This window comes from Ursus maritimus, assembly GCF_017311325.1.
Source record: "Ursus maritimus isolate PB19 chromosome X unlocalized genomic scaffold, ASM1731132v1 scaffold_X1, whole genome shotgun sequence".
Lineage (NCBI taxonomy): Eukaryota > Metazoa > Chordata > Mammalia > Carnivora > Ursidae > Ursus > Ursus maritimus.
The window spans coordinates 50,674,420-50,698,398 of NW_024423319.1; the positions used below are offsets into that span (position 1 = coordinate 50,674,420).

General features: G+C 35.0%; 1 protein-coding gene across 2 annotated transcripts in view; it reads right to left on the reverse strand.

Moving 5' to 3' along the window:
* Positions 1-23,979, reverse strand: part of DIAPH2 (diaphanous related formin 2) — a 1,070,037-nt gene that overhangs the window by 560,920 nt on the left and 485,138 nt on the right. For both annotated transcript variants that reach the window (XM_040630182.1, XM_040630183.1), the window contains 2 exons: positions 18,423-18,524; positions 11,471-11,565 (listed from right to left, as the gene is read on the reverse strand). In XM_040630182.1, the coding sequence (XP_040486116.1) occupies positions 11,471-11,565; positions 18,423-18,524 (197 nt within the window). The remainder of the gene's footprint in view (positions 1-11,470; positions 11,566-18,422; positions 18,525-23,979) is intronic.

The window sequence follows — 23,979 nt, forward strand, 5'->3', positions numbered from 1 at the left end:
CGTTCATGGCTCCCTGCTTCGTACCTCAATACTCAGTGCTGGAGATGTTCATTTGTATAGGTCCAGGTGTATCTTCCTACGTCTCAGGCTGATTCCGTGGGTGATCAGGATGGTCTGGTACCTATCCAGCTCGACTCAGGGGCCAGCTGAAAAAGGGGACCCCTACTCCTCCACTATCTTAACTCCAACCTCTTTGCTGATTTTTTAAGTCCAATTATTTGGTTTTCTACTCTGAAGTTGTAGGAGTTCCTTATATATATTGAATATTAACTGCTATCAGATTTGTGGTTTGTAAATATTTTCTCCTATACTCTAGGCTGTCTTTTCAATTTGTTGACTATTTCCTGTGCTGTGCAGAAAACTTAGTTTGATGTAGTCCCACTTGTTTATTTTTGCTTTTAGTGTCACATCAAAAAAATATTTCCATGATCAATGTCAAGGACATTTTCCCGTTTTCTTCTAGGAATTTTATAATTTCATGACTTACATTTAAGCCGTTAAAAATGCATTTCAAATTAATTTTTGTGAGTGGTATGAGATAAGGTTCCAGTTTCATTTCTTTGCACATGACTATCCAGTTTTCCCAGCACAGTTTATTGAAAGGATTATCCTTTTCTTCATTCAGTATTCTTAGCCACCTTATCCAGTATTATTTGACTGTATATGTACAGGTTTATTTCTGGGCTCTCAATTCTGTTCCATTGATCTACATACCATAATGTTTAGATTACTATAGTTCTGTAATACAGTTTGATATCAGGAGGTGTGATGCCTCCATCTTTATTCTCTCCTGGGATTGTTTTGGCTATTCATGATTCGTTATGGTTTCATATGAATTGTAGGGTTATTTTTTCTATTTCTGTAAAAAAGTGCTACTGGAGTCTTGATAGAAATTCTATTTTAGGGGCGCCTGGGTGGCATAGCGGTTGGGCGTCTGCCTTCGGCTCAGGGCGTGATCCCGGCGTTATGGGATCGAGCCCCACATCAGGCTCCTCCGCTGTGAGCCTGCTTCTTCCTCTCCCACTCCCCCTGCTTGTGTTCCCTCTCTCGCTGGCTGTCTCTCTCCTGTCAAATAAATAAAAATCTTAAAAAAAAAAAAAAGAAATTCTATTTTATCTATAGATGGCTTTGGGTAGTATGAACATTTTAACAAAATAATTCTTCCAATCCATGAACATGAAATATCTTTGCATTTACTTGTGTCTTCTTCAATTTCTGTCATCAGTGTCTTAGAGATTTCAGGTTACAAATCTTTCATCTCCTTAAATTTATGACTAAGTATTGGACTGTTCTTAATGCTATTGTGAGACTGTTTCCTTTTCAGATATTTTTTGTTACTACACAGAAACACAATTGCTTTTTGTATGTTAATGTTGTATCCTGCAACTTTTCTGAATTTGCTTATTAGTTTAACAGTGTTTTGATGGAGTCTTTATGATTTTCTAGATTTAAGGTCATGTGATCTGCAAACAGACATTTTACTTCTCCCTTTCCAATCTGAATGCATTTTATTTATTTTCATGCTTCATTGCCCAGGTTAGGACTACCAGTACTAGGCTGAGTAGGAGTGGAAAGAATGGACACCCTTTCCTTATTCCTGATCTTGGAGGAAAAGCTTTCCACCTTTCATCATTCAGTATGATATTAGCTATATGCCTATCACTTATGGCCTTTAACATGTTGAAGTATGCTTCTTCTAGACCCAAATTGTTGAGAAGTTTTATCATGAATGGATGTTAAATTTTGTGAAATGCTTTTTCTGCATCTATTGAGATGATCATATGGGTTTTATATTTCATTCTATTAATGTGATGTATCCAATTTATTGATTTATGTATATTCAACTATCTTTGCATCGTAGATCTGAATCACACTTGATCATGGGGTATGATCCTTTTAATGAATTGTTGAATTCAATTTGCTAGCTGTTGTTGATAAATTTTGCATTCATATTTATCAGGTATATTGGCCTATTCCTTTCTTGTAGTGTTTTTATTTGCTTTTGGTATCAGGGTAATGCTGGTGTCATAATGAAATTGGGAGTATTCCTTCCTCTTCACATTTTTGGAAGCATCACAGAAGGACTGGTGTTAATTCTTTTTTAAGCGTTTGGTAAAATTCATGAGTGAAATCATCTGCTCTTAGAATTCTTTGTTGACGGGTATTTGATTACTGCCTCAATCTCCTTAGTCATTATGGTCTGTTCATATATCCTATTTCTTCATGATTCAGTCTTGTTAGGTTGTATGTTACTCAGAATCTATCAATTTCCTCTAGGCTGTGCAATTAGTTGGCATATAATTGTTTACAGTAGTCTTTCATAATCCTTTTTCTTTGGCATCAGATTAATGTCTCCTATTTATAATTTTATTTATGTGGATCTTCTCTCTTTTTTTTCTTGGGTTAGTCTAGCTAAGGCTTCTCAGTTTTATCTTTCCAAAGAACTAACTCTTAGTTTAATTGATCTTTTCTATTGTTTTCTTATTCTCAATTTCATTTATTTCTGCTTCTACTGTTTATTATAATTTCCTTCTGCCTACTAACTTCAGGCTCAGTTCTTTACTTCTTTCTAGTACCCTGAGGTGTAAAGGTATTTGAGATTTTTTTTTTGATGTATGTGTTTATCCCTAAATTCCCTGTTAGAACTGCTTTAATTCCATCCCATAAGTTTTGTCTCAACCAATATTTTTTAATTTCAGTTTTTAAAACTTTCTGTAATCCATTAGTTGTTCAGGAGTATGCTATTGAATTTCCATGTATTTGATTTCTAGTTCGATACGATCGTGGTCAGAAAAGATACTTGGGGTGGCTTGTGCCAACCTGCCAGATGAGTAGCTTCATGGCTTTGGCTTCCACTACAGCCCTGTTCAGGCTGTGGGGCCTGGAACCTGCTGCAGTTCTCGTGGCTGGTTGGGCAGCTCAAGAGAGTTCCATGGACTGCTGGGATATACAAAAATGTTTAGAGGTAAGCTCAGATCACATGGACAGAACGGTAGTTATGGCTCTGGTTCCCAAAGAAGAGCATCTTAACAAAGACCAGAAACTATGAAGCAAGCAGCTAACCTAGCTCCTCCCAGAGGATCTCAGAAAGGAAGTTTATGAACTTTGGGGAAAGTATGAGACCCAATCCTGTGCAGAGGCCAAATCTGTGAAGCAGGTAGACCAATGTGAGATGATTCTTCAGGCATCTGATTATGAAGACCTTGAAAACAAACCTGGGAGGCTGCAGGACTTCTATAATTCCACAGCAGGAAAATTCAGTTCACCCTGAGATAGTTCAACTTGTTTCTGAACTTGAAGAGGAAAGAAAACACTAACATAGCTGCCACCACCAAGTGAGCCACCCTCCTGATATGTTCTCTGTGTTACTACACTCATGTGACAAACATTTTATTTTTCCATTTCATAGTGTTGTTTTGCCACTGTTAGCTTTTGATTCCCCAGATATAAGTCTATTCATTTGCAACTGCCTGGACTCCAGTAAGAAATGTGATACAATCTTCATAACAAAAGAAGCTACAGAACAGAATGTGGTCCTGAAAAAGCCATGGATGCAGATTGAGGGCAGTGCAGGGAGGTTTTTCTAAACTAAATACATTATTAATACCTTAAAAAGAAGAAGAAATACCTGGTATGATTTTAATCTACTTAAATTTGCTACTATTTTTGTTATCTATCATATGATCTATCCTGGATATTGTTCCATGTGCACTTAAAAAGATTATGTATTCTGCTGCTATTGTATGAAATGTTCTATATATGTCTACCATGCCCATTTGGTCTATAGTTTTGTTTGAATCTACTGTTTCCTTATTGATTCTTTTTTGGATAATCTATTCATTGTTGAAACTGGGTATTAAAATCCCCAAGTACTACTGAATTTCTAGGCTTTGTTTTTTTCTTTAGTTCTTTTAGTTCTATTAGTATTCATATTTATACATTAAAGTATCCCAATGTTGGGTGCATAATTATTTATAATTGTTTTATCTTCTTGATTAAATCACCCTTTTAACATATCTTGATGCTGTTTTGACCTTTTCCCTCTTTTTTAATTCTATTTTGTCTAAGTATAGCAACACATGCTTTCTTTTGGTTACCATTTACTCGAAGTATCTCTTTACATCCCTCCACTCTCAATCTATCTGTGTCCTTAAAGCTAAAGTTATTCTCTTGTGAGTCTCAGATCCAGTGGTGATAAACTCCTTCAGCTTTGTTTAACAAAATCTTTATCTTTTCTTCATTTCTGAAAAATAGCTTTACCAGGTGTAACAGTTTTAAATGACAGTTTTTTCTTTCAATATTTGAAAATACCATCCCACCATCTCCTGGCCTGCCATGCTTCTCTTGAGAAATCCACTGATAGTCCTATAGGCTTTCTTCACTCTTCCTTTTTTGTTTGTTTGTTTGTTTTTACTCCTGTGACTGCATCATTTCAAATGATCTATCTTTCAGTTCACTCTTGAACTGCCTGATCAAGTGTGATGTTAAATTTTCTATTGAATTCTTCTATTCAGTAAATTGTATTCTTCATCTCTAGGATTTCTGTTTGGTTCTTTTTTGATGGTTACTATTCTTTGTTGAACTTCTCATTTTGTTCATTTATCATTTTCCAAATTTTATTTAGTTGTCTTTCTGTGTCTTCTTGTAGTTCACTAAAATTCTTTAAGAGGATTATTGTGAATTTGTTTTCAGAAAGTTCATAGATCTCCATTTCTTGAGGGTCAGTTTTTGGATCTTTATTAGTTTCCTTTGGTGGTGTCATTTTTACATTATTTATTGCGATTCCTGGTTCCATGGGTTAGTATCTGCACATATGAGTAAGTGATCTCTTCTAAACTTCACAGGTTTGCTTCAGCAGGGAAAGACCTTTACTTTACTTGTAAGCTCATCTTAGAATACCATTTTGGTAAGCTGGTAGTATCTGTGGGCATGCAGGGCCTGCTATTGGGGCCTCTAGTTTGGTAAGGCCATTCCAGTATCTGAGGTCAGAGGGGATAGTGCTGGTTAGGCTCCACTGTTAGATGGGCTTGCTATCTGGGCTCCACATTCAACCAGAGCCACTGGTGGGCTCCCTGATCATGTGGGGCTACTGGCTTGTTTTGCAGTCAGGTGGGGTCACTAGCTAAATTCTCCAATCACATCTGTTCAAGTGAGGTCATAAACTGTGGTCCCTGCAGGGTGGTGCCACTGTTTGGACTCTGCAATTGGTTATGGCTATGGGCTGGACTCTGCAAATGACCCTGGGTAGCTGGGGTCTCAGGCTGCACTCCTTGAGTAGACGGTGCTGCTGGCTAGACCATGTACAGTTAGAGCCACAGCCTATACTCTACAAGCATCTGAGGTTGTAGGCTGTGCCGCAGTGTTGGGCAGGGCTGTAGGCTAGGCTTCATGATCAGGTAGGCTACTGGATATGCTCTAACACTGGGCAAGGTCACTGACTGCACTCTCTAGTTGAGAGGGTCCTCCAACTGTATCTCACAGTTCAGTGGGGTTAGAGACTGAGATTTTTGGTAAGGCATGGTCTCTATTGAGGCTCCCTCACTTCTGGTGGAGCTGTAGATTATGCTCCATGATTGAGAAGGGTAACTGGCTGGGGTCCTTGCCTCGGTGAGGCCACAGGCTGTGTTCAGAAATCAGACAGGGTCACAGGCTGTACTACGCTGCTAGGTGGGGCTACAGCCTAGACTCTGAGGCTTGGTGTTACCGTAGGCTGGGCTCCAAGCCTGCCCAAAGTGACTATTCAGGTTGCCTGGGTATGCAGGGCCAGAGTGTATACTCAACCGCTGGGCAGGGATGTTGCTTGGCTCCCTGCAAAGGAAGAGGTATATAATGGGCTCCATGGCTACCTGGGTTCTCTGGCCAGGCTTCCTGGACACGTAAAACTGAAGACTATGCTGAGCAGTTTGTACATGGCTGCAAATTTGCTTCTCTGTCCAGGCAGGGCAGTAGAACAGGCTCCGTGGCTGATGCAGCCTGTTGACTAGAGAACCAAATCAGGTAGAACTGCTAGTTGAACTCCCTGGACATATGGGGCTACCAATTTGGCTATAAAGATGGTCAGAAACACTGGCTGGGCTCTCTACATGGGTACTGCTTCCAAGCAGGAATGTGCTCTGTCAAGATCTGAGGGCTGGTTGGTATAAGCTGGTTGGTATAAGCCCCATCCCCATTCTTCATCTCTATCTGATACACCCCCCCCACACACACACACAGATTCCCCCAGTGATCTCTATAAGGTGACACCTAAGTGGGCCTTCTGGGAAGCGTCCCACAATGCTGGGGGAGCTGGATGTCCACCGAGGGTTCTCTTCTCCCACTAGAGAAACTGTATGCCCACAGGGGCCTTCTCAGTGCAGTGCTATGCTAATCTAGGGAAGGACAATATGATCAGAATACAGCTGTTTTCTTACCCTCCTAATGTGGTCCTTCTTGTTCTCTGTGCACTAGGAGGGTGTATTAGTATCATCCCTGGGTCTGGGATTTTCACAACGGTGTCTTCTCTACGGATAGTGGTTAGGGAGACTGAAGTTGGGAACAACTTATGTCAGCCAGCTTGACTGGGAAACTTTTCTACACTAGTTTCTGGTCTTTTGGTTTGTGCCTTGAACCCTTTAACACCAGTTTATGGATCCTTTTCTCACAATGAAATAAAACACAAAGGAATATAAAAGAAACAGATTGTATTAAAATAGTTAACATATTTACAAAAATAAATTGTGACGTAATAATAGATATGCATCTTGATTAAAGCATTAAAAAATAAGATCTAGTGGGAGCTTTAATAACTAGTGTAATTTTGAAGTACTAATGACTTTAAATAATATTTTAAGACATCTGCTTCAAATTTAATGTGATATGAAAATATTTATAATTTCTATTAGTGACAAAGTTAGAGGTACTATTAATATTGCTTTTTCTGTTACCTACATTGTTCATCAAATGAAATATTAAATGTTAGGTAAAAGTTAAAAAATAGGGGCGCCTGGGTGGCACAGCGGTTAAGCGTCTGCCTTCAGCTCAGGGCGTGATCCCGGCGTTATGGGATCGAGCCCCACATCAAGCTCCTCTGCTGGGAGCCTGCTTCTTCCTCTCCCACTCCCCCTGCTTGTGTTCCCTCTCTCGCTGGCTGTCTCTATCTCTGTCAAATAAATAAATAAAATCTTTAAAAAAAAAGTTAAAAAATAAAGACTCAGTATTTTTCATATCTAAGTTCAGGAGCCCCTGAATTCTATTAGTTACCAAAGAGGGGCTTTGAATCCCTGGTTAAAAACCTTTGCTTCATACATATCTTTGTAAATTATGCTGCAGTTATATTATACTGCCTTCTATGTTAAACATCCTTTTTTCTATACACGCTTTGTGAATATGACCATAATCTCCCTAGCAACACAATTTCCCCAGCCAGCCTTTAAGAATCATTTACATGCACTAATGTTCTAAAATAAAACACACTTTTATTTTTCCCTTAACATTTAAATCAATTTTTTGCAAGTGCTAGTTTCATTTCTTTGTCAATGTTCTATATGTAAGTAGGCCTACAAATATTTGATTTTTACCCCTGATATCCTGAAAACATGGGTTTTAGATTTTTCTCTTAGTAGATCAAATTTAAATTATACTGATACAGACTTTCAAAGCTGAATAATAACCCTAAGAATCACCTAAATTTAGTTCATATTATTTGGAACTAACTCATAATTATATATATTAAAAGCTCCTCAACAAACTCACAATATGGTGTACTTTTTAAAATGTTTCTATGTGTTCCTGTATTTCAGGACATCTCAACATCTTCCACACAATGGAATCAGTTTCTAGCTTAAATTCAGATAATTTGAAATAAGGGAAACATTAGTATTTTTATTAATAACCTGAAAATTTGGGCTTCTTCTTGCTAATTACATTACATATATATAATTTATTATATTATATTTTATTATATATATTGCATGTTTTTAAATAAGATATTCATCCTGCTAAATAACTAAAATATATTAGTTGTCTGATTGGAAAGAGCCTATTGACCTATACTGGAGAGATACTACTACTTTAACTCTCTAGGAAGCAGTGTGTCCTTAATTGTTTTTTGTTGTTTTGTTGTTATGAGGAGACAAACATCTCCTGTGAGCAATATACTATGATTATGCATGGATGGAATTTAGCACTGTAATCAAATAGAACTTACAACAAAGTTAATCTGATGATACATATTTAATGCTATGCACTATCAATGTGCTACATGGTAATTAGACATGAATTGTAAACAGCTCCTGTGAATGGCAAATTGATATTACTTTTGCATCACTGAAGCAAATGTTTCTGAGATGGGAGGGTGAAAAAAAGCAGTAGTGATTCTAGTCTTTTCTCTTGCCTGAGGAAAGCAGTCACCTTTGTGTTCTGGAAAATTGACTATCTGTTTCAATCCAGGACCTTCTTCCTTACCAAAAGATACTCAGATGTTTGATTTGTCTGGATAAACATACTACTAACTTCAATAACTCACATGAGTTATGTATCATCTGTGCCTTATACACAAGTGGCGCAATTCCAATCACACATACTATTAAATTGCATGTTAAGTAGTTTTCTCCTATAAGCAGAACTAAAGAAATGATTTTTGATTGAGCAGGGTAAGGACTGAGAGGAAATTTCGGAGTATCTGGCATTGAGAAGAAAAGCAATGTGGCTTGAAAAAAGTCCTCGGTGGTATGCTTTCAACAAAAAGAAGGCACAAAATTGGTGGGGCAAAGGATGCAAGGGGTAAAACACATGAATATATGGAAAAAAAATAGATAAAGGCTTAGAAAAGTGAATGAAAGTCTAGAAAAAAGGAAGAGATGACACAAGCCCAGGTCAACCCATTTACAGCAAACAGGGAAGCATCTGGTATAACATACACTAAAAGAGCCTGGCAGGATCTTTATGATTCTCCATAACTCATCTTCCCAGTGTATAATCCAAGATTTAGCATAATAATGAAATTTCAAAAGCAGTTGCTTTCACTGCATAGTGGATAAAATTAAACCAGCAAATTGAAGAATTTAGACACAATTTATTGCCATCTCCAAATTGAAAGCAATCCATTCCTCCAAACTGGACCAGGCTTACCCAATTTAAAGAGAAACAAACAGGTACTGTTTATGCTACAAAATAAAATGGAACAGAAAAAAAAATCCCACATAATAAATTTCTATATATACATATTTTAAAAGCTTGTTGCATATTAGAGGGACATTCAGAAGTGAGAATCTTTCTCTGGTTCTTACATTCCCTAAAGAGTTGAAAACATGACCTAAAAAATAATCAATATTTTGAATGTTACCGGCAAATAAAGACCACAGCAGCATTCTAAATAATTACATTCTTTTTTATTTACCAAAGTATGTGAAGGAAAAGCTACATAGTTTTAATGGGTAAAATAAATGGCTAAATTGATTAATTCTTCAAAATATGGTTCTATTTTACTGTAATTTCATTAGAGAAAAGACTAAAAAGCTTTGGAGTCAGAAATTTGTCTAATTGTACGTTAAAATTAAACCGTCCAATTGAAAAAAAGGGGGAATACTAAATCGCGTTTAGGTTTCATTCCTCACTCATTCTGACTACTGTGCAAAGAATCATGGGACTTAGATGGACAGGACAAATGTGATCAGCTCTCCATTTCTACTCACAGAAATATGCACTTGCTAGTTGCACAGAAAAACACTTTTTTTAAAACTTTTCCACAGGGGGATTTATCAAAGTGTAACTCTTATTGAGATTAACGTAAGTATGTCACGTTAATAAAGAGCCTACATAAACTCATTAAACCTTAGCCTTAAAAAATAAATTTCTATTTATCTATATTTATATTATAATATGTACATTTAAAAAATTTACATGAGGTAATCTGTAACACAAGCCTACATTACAAAATGGAGGAACTTCCATATACACTTAGTCTGCTCAAATGACAGAGACAGGTTCTCTGAAATTCAGAGACAGTCTGAGGGCAATATGGTAAAACTCTCACAACACAAACTACCCAAGTCTTTTTAAAATCAAAGCAATCTTTATGGCTTAAAAACAAACAACATAGTCTGTCATGTTTCATTCCCCCTTCTGATTACCCCCCCTTTCTTTATCCCTTTCTTCTCCTACCTATGGACTCTAAGAAACAAACTGAGGGCTTCAGAGGGGAGGGGGCTGGGGGAATGGGATAGGCTGGTGATGGGCAGTAAGGAGGGCACGTATTGCATGGTGCACTGGGTGTTACACACAACTAATGAATCATCGAACTTTACATCAAAAACCAGGGATGTACTTTTTTATATAATAAAAAAATATTTAAAAAAATAAAATAAAATATCCATCATGATGCAGGTAACTCTATGACAGTACTTAAGGTTCTTAAGGTAGCCATAAATTGAGTAACCAGCTATTTGTTACAATGAAATATTTTATATTTTTAAACATAGTGCTAAAGTTACACTTTTTAAGCATTCTACCTTTCATTTTAAAATTTGTCCCTAATATTTTATTACTGGTTTAAACATTTTAGGCACACGTGCACTGTGTCAGCAGCAAAGAAATAAAGATTGTAGTACGTAACATACAGAAACTGACACATTTTGCAGACTATGTATATGATTTCAATATTAAGAAATTAAACTTGGAGAGAATGACTTTAAAAAAATAATAATAAATAAAAAAAATAAAAACAAACAACAAAAAACCCTACAATGACTATGTCTTCACAGTTCTTCCTTCTAGAAATTAAACTAGACAGGACCAGACATACCAAGAATTGTAAAAATATGTTAGATCTTGTATAGTGCTTTATTCTACAGAGCACATTATTTGGTTTACTACACTTGTATTCTCAGAAGTGGAAACAGAGATTTAGCAAGCTAAAATAACTGGCTCATGGAAGGCAGAAAAATGGAACAGAAAGAGCAATAGATTTAGAACCATGAGAGATTTTGTTCTGAATCCCAGCTCTGCTCTGCCACTTACCATCTATGTGACATTGGGCAATCTATTTAAGCCTCAGTTTTCTTTTCTGTAACATGAAGATAATAGTCTGTACCTCATAGGATTGTTATAAAATTCAACGAGATAAAATATGTAAAGTGACACAATTCCTAGCACATGTTATGTGCCTAACAAAGAATAACTTTAACATTTACCAGTTGATCATGAGCAAGGCATATAACCTTTTGACTTCCCCACTATACCATCCATAAAATTATAATAACAATATTTACTTAACAGAGTTATTGTGATGATGAAATACATGCAATTTTATATACAGTGAATGATAGGCAGAAACATAGATCTTCTATGTTCAATACTCTTACTGGTAACAAAGCTAGATACTCCTGATTCTATTACCAAAATATAGAAGAACATTTTCCCACAACTGCATTGAGAAAATAACAATCTAAAATACCTGTGAAAATGAATTTTAAAAGGAAAATACGCAAGTTACCTGAATTAAGGCTTCAGTCAGCATGTCTTCATTAACCTCCAGAATAATATTTTTTATATCTTCATATGGCATACGATATGATCCTAGGAAGATAGCTTAAAATAAAAGTAGATTTTATTAAAAATGGAACAGCATCGAAATTTTAAAGTCCTAATAAATACCTTATTCTCATTTTCATAGACTCAAAACAATGAAATTTGTCACCAATATTAATTTACAATTAGGAACAAACAAGAGTGGTTTCCATTTGAGAGACTACACTACTGCTCTAGGCAAAATGGCCTACTACTTCAGGCTCTAATGTTTACAGGTTGTACATACTTATATAGAAATTAAAACCGCTACTAATAATGCTGATGACTACATGCTTATGCATTTTAGATCAAGCTGTCATAAAATGACTCATGAGAGAGTTTATTTCAAGTTGGCCTTTTATTTCAGCACTGAATTTAATATGGCTATTGTCAGACGCTTCTCAAGAATAACAATAAAGTAACCAAATACAAAAAAGAATCATATCAATCTATTTTGCGATTCTCCTACATAAGAAAAAATTAAAGTGTCTGAATCATCAGTGTTATATGAACTCCTGCTGAAAATCACGTGGTATACTATCAGTAGTACTACATTTTCACAATTTCCCTCTCAACTTTTTCTTAATTGGATAAATTTTATGTCATACTGAAATAATTCAACAGATTACACTGAGAAAAGCTTCACCTAATTCAAAAAGTATTTTTCAACAACTCATTCCACTTTAACTTCCACTAAACACACATTTTAATGAACACTGATGTGTTCTTATCACCAGAACATGAATATATTCCTATAATTTTTTTTTCATGTAAAGGTCTATATAATTTCACTGGTGCCTAAAGGAAAAAACAAATCCTCACTGTCAAGGCAAATGATTACCTAGAACATAAACACCACGTGAGATCTCCATAACCTAAATAATGTTGACATATTTCAACTACCAATTAAGATCATACTGTGTTTTTTTTTAAAGTACTGAGCATCCACTTTATAAAGAAAATGTACTCTCAGTTAAGCAATGTACACATTCACAACTATTAGGAGACTTCTTTCCTGACAGCACCATTCCAACTCACAGGAGAATGATGACTTCTTTATTTTAATCTGATTCCCTATGGCAAATCCCTTAACAAAATAAACTCCCATGGTATTTCTTTGCATAATTAGATATGCTTGATATGTCGTAATTTCTCATGCATAGAATATAAACATAATCTGTGGGAAAAAAATTGCTGAATTCAAAACAGAGGGGAGAATATGTAAAGTAAAATGTAAGGCTTAGTTAAATGAAGACGGGTTTAACTGTCCAGCTGCTTTAGCAAAACATGTTTAATGGCTGACTGATTTGTTGAAGGCTTTGAGGTTCACTAAACACTTTTTTTTAAATTTTATTTAAATTTAGTTAACATAAAGTGCAATATTGGTTTCAGGACCAGAATTCAGTGATTCATCACTTACATACAACACCTAGTGCTCATCACAACAAGTGCCCTCTTTAATACCCATCAAACACCTAGCCCATCCCCCACCGTCCTCTTTCCATCAATTCTCAGTTCTCTATTCTTAAGAGTCTCTTATGTTTTGTTTCGCTCTCTCCTTTTTTTCTTATCCCTCTTCCCATATGTTCATTTGTTTTCTTTCTTAAATCCACATATGACCAAAATCATATGGAATTTGTCTTTCTCTGGTTGACTTACTTCACTTAGCATAATACATAATCCATTCATGTCATTGCAAATGGCAAGATATCATTCTTTTTGATGGCTGAGCAATATCCCATTGCATGCATATATATACACACACACACACACACACACACACACACACACACACACACACATATATATATATATACATACCAAATCTTCTTTATCCATTCATCAGTCAATGGACATTTCGGCTCTCTCCATAATCTGGCTATTGCTGATAATGTTACCACAAACACCAGAGTGCATGTACCCTTTTGAATGTATTCTTTTGTCTTCTATGGGTAAATATCTACTAGTGCAACGGCTGGATCTTGGGGTAGTTCTATTTTTAATATTTTGAGGAACCTCTATTCTCCACAGTGGCTGCACCAGTTTGCATTCCTACCAACAGTGCAAGAGGGCTCCCCTTTCTTCAAATCCTTACCCAAACCTACTGCTTATGTTAATTTTAGCCATTCTGCAACTTTGAGATGGTATATCTCATCGGGGTTTTGATTCATATTTCCCTCATGATGCGTGACGTGGAGCATTTTTCATGTGTTTGTTAGCATCTGGATGTCTTCTTTGGAAAAGTGTCTATTCATGTCTTCTACCCATTTTTTTTAGGATTTTATTCATTTACTTAGAGGAGGGAGGGAGAAAGAGACGGACAGACACACACACACAGAGATACAGAGAGAGAGAGAGAGAGAGAAGAGAGGAAGATGGAGCAAGAGAATCCCAAGCAGAATCTACCCTTAGCAGGGAGCCCAACTCGAGGTTCAGTCTCACAAAGCCGAAATCGTGACCTGAGCCCAAATGAAGGATCAGAAGCTTAACTGACTGAGCCACCCAGGTGTCCCTTCTTCTGCAGATTTCTTAACTGGATTATTTGCTTTTTGGGTGTTGAGTTTGATAAGTTCTTTATAGATTTAGGATATCAACTCTTTATCAGGTATGTCATTTGCAAATATCTTCTCCCATTGTGTAGGCTGCCTTTTGGTTTTGTTGATTGTTTCCTTTGCTGTGAAAAAGGTTTTTATCTTAACGAAGTCCCAATAGTTTATTTTTGCTTTTTTTCCCCTTGCCTCCAGGGATGTGTCCAGTAATAAGTTGCTATGGCTGAGCTTAAAGAGGTTTTTGCCTGTGTCCTCCTCTAGGATTTTGATGGTTTCCTGTCTCGCATTTAGGTCTTTCATTAATTTTGAATTTAATTTTGTGTATGGTGTACAAGAGTGATCCACTTTCATTCCTTTCCATTTTGCTGTCCAGTTTTCCCGATACCATTTGTTGAAGACACTCTTTTCTCCATTGGATATTCGTTCCTGCTTTCTCAAAGATGAAGTGACCGTATGCTTGTGGGTCCATTTCTGGGTTTTCTATTCTAGTCCATTGATCTCTGTGTATATTTTTGTGCCAGTACCATACTGTCTTGATCACTACATCTTTGTTGCGTAACTTGAAATCTGGAATCTTGTTGCCTCCAGTTTTGGTTTCCTTTTTCAATATTGCTTTGCCTATTCAGGGTCTTCTGTGCTTCCATACAAATTTTAGGATTGTTTGTGAAAAATTATAGTGGTATTTTGATAGGGATTGCATTAAGTGTGTAGATTGCTTTAGATAGTATATACATTTTAACAATGTTTGTTCTTTCAATCCATGAGCACAGAATGCTTTTCCATTTCTTTGTGTCCTCTTCGATTTCTTTCATAACTCTTCTATAGTTTTCAGAGTACAGATCTTTTACTTCTTTAGTTTATTCCTAGGTATCTTATGGTTTTTGGTGCACTTGTAAATAGGATCAGCTCCTTAATTACTGTTTCTGCTGCTTTGTTATTGGTGTATAGGAATGCAGCAGATTTCTGCACGTTCATTTTCTATCCTGCAAATTTGCTGAATTCATGTATTACTTCAAGCAATTTTTGGTGGAGTCTTTCAGGTTTTCTAGATAGAGTATCGTGTTGTCTGTAAATAGTGAAAGTTTGACTTCTTCCTTGTCGATTTCAATGCTTTTTATTTCTTTTTGTTGTCTGACTGCTGAGGCTAAGACTTCCAGTACTATGTTAAACAGTAATGGTGACAGTAAACATCTTTGTCTTGTTCCTGACCATAGAGGAAAAGCTCTCAGTTTTTCCCATTGAGGATGATAGTACCTGTGGGTCTTAAGTATATGGCCTTTATGATGTTGAGGCATTTTCCATCTATCCCTACTTTTTTGAGGGTTTTTATCAAGAAAGGATGGTATATTTTGTCAAATGCTTTTTCTGCATCTATTGAGAGGATCAGTAGTCTATATCCTTTCTTTCATTAATGGGGTGTATCAAATTGATTGATTTACAAATATTGAAACACCCCTGCAGCCCAGGAATAAATCCCACTTGGTCGTGTTGAATAATTCTTTTAATGTACTGTTGAATTAAATTAGCTAGTATTTTTTTTTTTTTTGAGAATTTTTGGATCCATGTTAATCAGGGATATTGGCCTATAATTTTCCTTTTTACTAGGGTCTGTGTCTGGTCTTGGAATCAAGGTAATGATGCCTTTGTAGAATGAGTTCAGAAGTTTTCCTTCCATTTCTATTTTTTGAAACAGTTTAAGAAGAATAATATTAAGTCTTCTTTAAATGTCTGGTAGTATTCCCCTGGGAAGGCATCTGGCCCAGGACTCTTCTTTGTTGGGAGATTTCTGATTACTGATTCAATTTCATTACTAGTTATGGGTCTGTTCAAATTTTCTATTTCTTCCTGTTTCAGTTTTGGTAGTTTGTAAGTTTCAATGAATTTGTCTATTTCTTCCAGATTGCCCAGTTTGTTGGCAAATAATTTTTCATAGTACTGCTTTATAACTGTTTGTATTTCTGTGGTATTGGTTCTGATCTCTCTTCTTTCATTTGTTATTTTATCTATTTGGTTCCTTTCTCTCTCTTTTTTAATATGTCTGGCTAGGGGTTTATTAGTTTTATTGGGTCTTTCAAAGAAACAGCTCTTAGTATTGTTGATCTGTTCTACTGTTTTGTTGTTGTTGTTTCTATATCATTGATTTCTCCTACAATCTTTATTATTTCCCTTCTTCTGCTGGATTTAGGTTTTATTTCCTGTTCCTTTCTTAGCTGCTTTAGGTATAAAGTTAGCTTGTGTATTTGAGACTTTTCTTGTTTCTTGAGGTAGGCCTGTATTGCAATATACTTCCTTATGACTGCCTTTGCTGCATCCCAAAGGTTTTGTAGTGTCATGTTTGCATTTTCATTTGTTTCCATGTAATTTTTAAATTTCTTCTTTAATTTCCTGGTTAACCCATTCATCTTTAGTGGGATGTTCTTTAACCTCCATTTATTTGTGGTCTTTACAAATTTTTTCTTATGGTTGACTTCAAGTTTCATAGTGTCGTGGTTTGAAACTATGCATGGTATGATTTTGAACTTTCTGTACTTGTTGAGGTTGTCACAAGTCACATACTGTGACCCAGTATGTGATCTACTCTGGAGTTGCCCTATGAAGACTCAAAAATAATGTGCATTCTGCCGCTTTAGGATAAAATGTTCTGAATATATGTGTGAAGTTTATCTGGTCCAGTGTGTCATTCAAAGACATTGTTTCCTTGTTGATTTCCTGCTTAGATAATCTGTCCATTCTCTAAATCGGGTGTTAAAGTTACCTACCATTATTGTATTATTATCAATGAGTTTCTTTATCTTTATTATTAATTGATTTATATATTTGGGTGCATAAATATTTATAATTGTTGGATCTTCTTGATGGATAGACCCCTTTTTCATGATATAATGCCCTTCTTCATCTCTTATTACACTCTGGTTAAAAACCTAGTTTCTCTGATATATGAATGGCTACTCCAGCTTTCTTTTGACATCCATTAGCATTATAGATGGTTCTCCAGCCCCTCACTTTCAAACTGCAGATGTCTTTATATCTAAAATGAGTCCCTTAGAGAGAACATATAGATAGATCTTGCTTTTTTTAAATCCATTCTGATACCCTATATGTCTTTTGATTGGAGCATTTAGTCCATTTACATTCAGAGTGATTACTGAAAGATATGAATTTAGTGTCATTGTGTTACCTGTAGCGTTGGTGCTTCTGGGGATGTTCTCTGTTCCTTTCTAGTCTTTGCCGCTTTTGGTCTTTTCTTCTCCACTCAAAGATTCACCCTCATAATTTTTGCAGGGCTGGTTTAGTGGCCATGAACTCCTTTAGTTTTTATTTGTCTGGGAAACTCTTTATCTCTCCTGAATGACAGTTTTGCTGGATAAAGAATTCCTGGCTGCATATTTTTCCCATTTACCACGTTGACTATATCCTGCCACTCTCTTGTGGCCTGCCAATTTTCTGCAGACAGATCTGCTGTGATGTGATCTGTTTTCCCCTGTAGTTTAAGGACTTTTTTTTTTCCTTTGCTGCTTTCAGGATTCTTTCCTTGTTTTTATTTTGTGAATTTGACTTTGGTATGCCTTGGCGATGGTCAGCTTTTGTTAAGATTTAATACGAGGTCTCTGTGTTTCTTAGATTTTGATGTCTGTATTCCCTAGATTAGGGAAGTTATAAGTTATAATGGAAATAAATAAACCTTCTGCCCCTTCTTATTCCTTCCAAAAGGTGGTAGCTTTCCTAATTGTTGACTTGCAGTTTTTGTTCTCTCAGACCTCCAATTATTTTCTTGAGCATTCAGAATGATTTCATAACTACCTAGCTGTGTTCAAGAGCTGTTACAAGCTTTGGGTCCCTCAACTCCTTCGTCATCTTAATTCCTCCCCCTGGTTCACTAATCAGTTCTTAACTGCAGTGGTTAATAATTTCACTCTCTAACATCACAATTACTTCAACTATAAAGTCAAAGCAATAAAAGGATTTGCCCAATGTAACCAGTGAATACTCCAAAACTATCACACCTAGGTCTAGGCAGAAAGGGAAAAAATAACTCTTTTTAACTCTTTGATTGAACCTTATGTCTCACTTTGTCTTCTAACAGTGATTAATTATCAGTATTTTCCAAAGCTTTATTATTCATAAGTTTCAACTGTCCTGAGGAAGACTAAATTATGATGGTCTCCACTCTGGCTGAATGATAAAAAGGCAACTCAAGTGATGTTTACACACAATTTTGTTTCTAGTAGATGCTAAATATATCTGTTCAAATCAGCTACAGCTTTGTGTAAAAATGTTCAACAACTCCTCATCACCACCACCACCCCTTATACAGAAAATATCACATACACAGATTCTGGGCCGTTTTGGGATCCAAAATTCTCAATTCTTTCACTTTCTTCTTTGCTGGTAGGATCTTCTTTTCTTCTGAAGCTTCTACATTCTTTTGAACTAAAGAAAAAACGTTTATTCATAAACAATAATGGTACTAATCCAATCACATGAAATAAATTAGTAAGGCATATTAACTACATTAATAAAGCTTATGCCAAAAATCAATAAATGGGTTTATTTCATTAGTTCAAGGAAGAAGATAAACATAATAATATAAACCTATTTAGAGGTTTCCCTACAAATTAAATAACAGCACTTAAGCAGAAAAGAGAAGCAAATACTACCAAAAATCAATTTCAGCTTCTTACCTAATGTGCAACATTCATTACTCCTTTACCAGGTACCTACCACAGCACTGGAATTAAATATATAGTAAAATCTCCCTAATTTGGACTAATTGAGGAAAAAGGTTGATACGCATCTATCCTAAAATATACTAAAATTTAGACATGTCTTTAATTCAGTAGAAATGCTTTGAAGTATGTGAAGTAACTTTAGCTGCTGAACAGGTTGCCATACAAAAAATCCTGCTGAGATTGTTTTGAAGAATAAATATGAACCATTGGAAGTTGCACAACAGCACCATTTGCATGCACATAATTAATGAACCTCAAAGTCTTGGTCTTTTGAGTAAGTTATCTTTGTCTCCATAACAGTTTTTAGTACTATTTACCTTCTTAGAAGAAAATATTTAGTTATGCTCTATTCAGAAGGCAATCCTCCAGATCTGAACAGTTCAAATGACCTGAAACTGTGAGAAGTAGCAGTACCAAGGAGTGGCTTTAGCTCCCCATAACCTCCATTAGCTCTATCCCAGAAAACCCATCTCAAAAACCAAAGTAAAAAAAACAATGTGGTTATCTGCTGTGAAAATGAAGCTTTATGGCAAATCCCTAAACCCTCCTACACAAAGATTCCACAGCTACCATTGTACTCATGTGTTGTCAGTTTACTTCTAATATAAAAATAGGGTTGTAGGTAATGGGACCATTAAAAAACATGAGAAAAGTCGGGGCGCCTGTGTGGCGCAGTCGTTAAACGGCTGCCTTGGGCTCAGGGCGTGATCCTGGAGTACTGGGATCGAGCCCCACATCGGGCTCCTCTGCTGGGAGCCTGCTTCTTCCTCTCCCACTCCCCCTGCTTGTGTTCCCTCTCTCGCTGGCTGTCTGTCTGTGTTAAATAAATAAAATCTTAAAAAAAAAATATGAGAAAAGTAAAGCCAACCTTTTTTTCATGCAAGTAGTGATATGCTTTTATCCCCAAACTCATGCTGCTAAACTTCATCATTGAATCATATGACCATAATAATATTGCTTATTACTTTTAAAAATATAATTTCATTTCAAGGAAATCATTATTTTTATTATTTTAATTCATCTGATTTTTGTTAAAGAGATCACAAATGAGTTACTGATTTTCTTTAGAGGAAAAGCAACACACAGCTACAGTACATTTTTGCTAAGCTATGTGTTCACAGATTTTAGCATTTGGAAAACTTTCTATACATGTTATAGAATGCAAATACTGCAAGTCCATTAAGACCCCCTTTGTTTTAATGGTGCAAAATATAGGAAAATTAAGTGAACTTCCTAGAAAAAAATAACATAAAGTTAATTACCTGAATAACTAAAGTGCTATCATTTAGTTCTGGGCTTTACCACTATGACCTATCTAAAGCGATACAGAGCCTAAGCAGACTAGATAATAAATACACTTGAAAATCATGATCTCAAGTCCAAGCCATGCCCAGGTTAATATAACTGTATATAATGAAATGACAGCCCCAAGAATCATACCCCTTGTTAAAACAAACAAACAAACACCTGAATCATATTTAAATGAATTCTAGAACCATTCAGAAAACTTTTCCCAAAGAAAGTGTCAAGAAAACTGTCCTAATCTCCCAATATGCCTTAAACCCCACTATGGGACACTAGTTAACCAAGTACATATAGGATGAAAATGCTGTAGTATAGTGGATATTTTAAGATTTTCTGCAAACTAATGAGACTCTGGAGTAACCCAGACACATATAATGCTCATTTTGTATGACTTCATATTTTTGCTTTTTTTTTTTCATTAAAATATATTCTAACTTCTCCCCTTTTCAAATAAACAGGTTGTTTAAAATTAAGATTAGATGTTTTAAATAGCTTAAATCCTAATATATTTCCCTTGTAGTATGTAAATTGGCTTTATCTTAGGTTGAAGGAAGATAAGAATTTCATGATTGGGCTCTGCTATTTTGAGAATTACTAGAGCAAAGCTAGTTTAAAATAGTTCCCTAACTAGACAGCCTTTCACAAACAATAAAGTTTTTGCCATGATCAGTAAATATTAAACAGTGGCTATTACTGCCTTTGGCTTTCTTGTCATTAGAAGCATTCCTTAGTGATCACAACCACAGGCTTAGAGAATTTGAAGAGAGGTAATGACATGAAACTTATCCAGATAGTATTAAAGGCTTCTGATATTAAAAATATCCTGCTTTCATAATGTTTCAAAATGTTATTTGACCTAGAATGCTTTTATTACATGTTTCAAATGCTTTAAAAAATTAAATATTCCATAACTTGATTAAAATATGGGCAATTTAATAACTCAATTAAAGCATGAATAGACATTTCTCCAAAGAAAACATACAGATGGCCAATAGGTATATGAAAATACCCTCAATATCACGAGGGAAATGCAAATCAAAGCCACAATGAGATATTACCCCACAGCTCTTTGAATGGCTCTTACCAAAACCAAAACAAAGTGTTAGTGAGGATGAGGTGGAGGAATTGGAACCCTTGTGCATTGTTGGTAGAAATGTAAAATGGTGTAGCTGCTATAGAGAACACTATGGAGATTCTACAAATAATTAAAACTAGAGCTACCATATGATCTACCAATTCCACTTCTGGGTATATAACCAAAAGAACTGAAATAAGAATCTCAGTGATAGCTGTACTCCCATGTTTACTGCAGTATTATTCACAAACAGCCAAGATATGGAAAGAATCTAAATGTCCATCAAAAGATGAATGAATAAAGAAATGTGGTATATACATATAATGAAATGTTATTCACCCTTAAAAAAAAGAAGAAACTCCTGCCATATATAATAACATGGATGAACCTGGGGAACACCATGCTAAGTGAAATAAGCAAGTCACAGAAAGACAAATACTGCATAATTATGAAGCATCTAAAATGTCAAACTCATAGAAACAAAGAGTGGAATTGTGGTTGCCAGGGACTGAGGGAGGGGAAGTGGGGAGTTGCTATTCAACATGTATAAAGTTTCAGTTATATAAGACGAGTAAGTTCTAAAGATCTGTGGTACAAAATTGTAGCTATAGTTAACAATACTGTATTGTGCACTTAAAAATCTGTGAACAGGTAGATCTCATGTGAAAAGTGCTTATGCCAAAAAAATTATAATGTAAAAACTTAAATTATAGTGATTTTGCTATTCAAAATTATTTGGATGGGACTGAAGAGATTTTTTTAAATCTCAGTACAAAAACTTAAATAATGGTTTTGGCATCAATGGTCCTATGATCCTCATGTTCATAATGAGGCCTATAATCAAATGTGATCTCTCCATATGCAAATGAAAAACCATATAGTCACTGCTTTTGAATCCAATGGATTAATTTGAGTGCTTAAATTGTCACTGCTAATTGACCAAATTAAAATGAAACATCAAAAAAAAAATCGAAAAAAAAATAAAATAAAATGAAACATCATAAAATACTGTCTGTAGAAAGATAATGATGTATAATAAAGATGTGTATTATTATTAAATATGTTAACATCAAGATACTAATTATATAAGATAAAATGCCCATTAATTATTCTTATATTTCCTTTAATATATGGATTTTTATCTGCAATTGTTCTATAAATTTATTACTTTACAGTTGAGGGATACTCATTAACATAAATAAACATGGCTATAATCTTTTCCTGATCTAATTTAGGCAATGTTCATCAATCCCCTATTAATTTCTGCTATCTCAGTGGGTACATAAAACATGTGACAAGATATTTGTAAGTTGTTGTAAATATTAAGATATTATAAATGGGTAACATTGAATGATTTACATAATGATAACTACTATAAATCATAATAATTTTTATAACAACTTTATCTCAAAATTCCAGTGAGAAAGATTGATTCCTAAAGTCAACATCAATACTATTAATTCATTCATTTATCCAGCAAATACTTGTTGAATACCTATTATGTGTGAGCCTAGGCACAAGCATAGAGACTTAAATGTCTGCTCATTTTTCTTAAATACATGGTCATATGTAAACTACTAATTAGGGAAGTATCTCCAAGATATCTAACATTTGTAATTTTCTTTATCCATAACAATACAGTTTGAATGAATATATGCATATCACTCAGCAAATTCTCTTTGTTATTGGAAGCAGTTTCATATTAACAAATACTGTATCTTAAATCAGCATCAACTGATGTATTACATCACATTATAAGGAGTATGTGGAGAAGTAAAAATACGACACCTCCTAGTAAGTATACTCTATACAAAACTAGGACAAATAAAGCCAGTAACAGTAGTGTTAAAAGCCACCTAAAACTATTTATGTAACTTTATTCATATATATATGTATATCCAACAAGTGAACACCCAACTTGTTCTAGATATATCAATATAAGAATTGTGACCTCCCTACATAAATACATATTTTTCCATTTGTATACATTCCAGAAGTGATTCTAACTATGTGGAAATAATTTTTCATGTATTAGTTGAAATAGGTGTTAAACATCAAATAATTTCATGTTAAAAAGAGTGCAAGCATGACAATGGCAGGCAGGGAAAACCTATGATTTCTGTGTGATAGCTGCAATAATTTTTTTCTCTAATTGTTATTTTATATTTTTTAATTCTCTTTATCCTTGAATTTGGAAATATCATACAAATATAGTAGAAAATAGAGAAAGGAATATATATATAGATCACACAAAAGAGGAAAGTATAATATTAAGAACTACAACAATAACAGTGATAGTATTACTAGTAGTAACCATGATCACAATCATCATAATCACCACCAAAATCACCTTTTATTAAATACCTCCTCTGTCATCTCATATAATAGGTATTACCATTGTCAATTTATAAAGGAGGAAACTACAGAACAGAAAAGTTGAGTCATTTGCTCAAGATCATATAGCAAGTAATTAAAAGATGCTCAACCTCACCAGTCATCAGAGAAATGCAAATGAAAACAACCAATGAAATACCATTTCACACTCATCAAATTGGAAGTAACAAAAAAGTCTTGTACTACCAAGTATGGATGAGGAGGCAAAAAAATAAGAATTTGATTGTGCCAACAGTGGTAGTAAAGATTAGGATAACAAATATAAAACAAACATTTACTATCATCTAATACATTTAAGGTGTGCTTAGCACAAGTATAACCCAATCTTTCCATTTATAGGTCAAATGGTCAAGGAGACAAGGATGTTCACTGCAGCAATGTT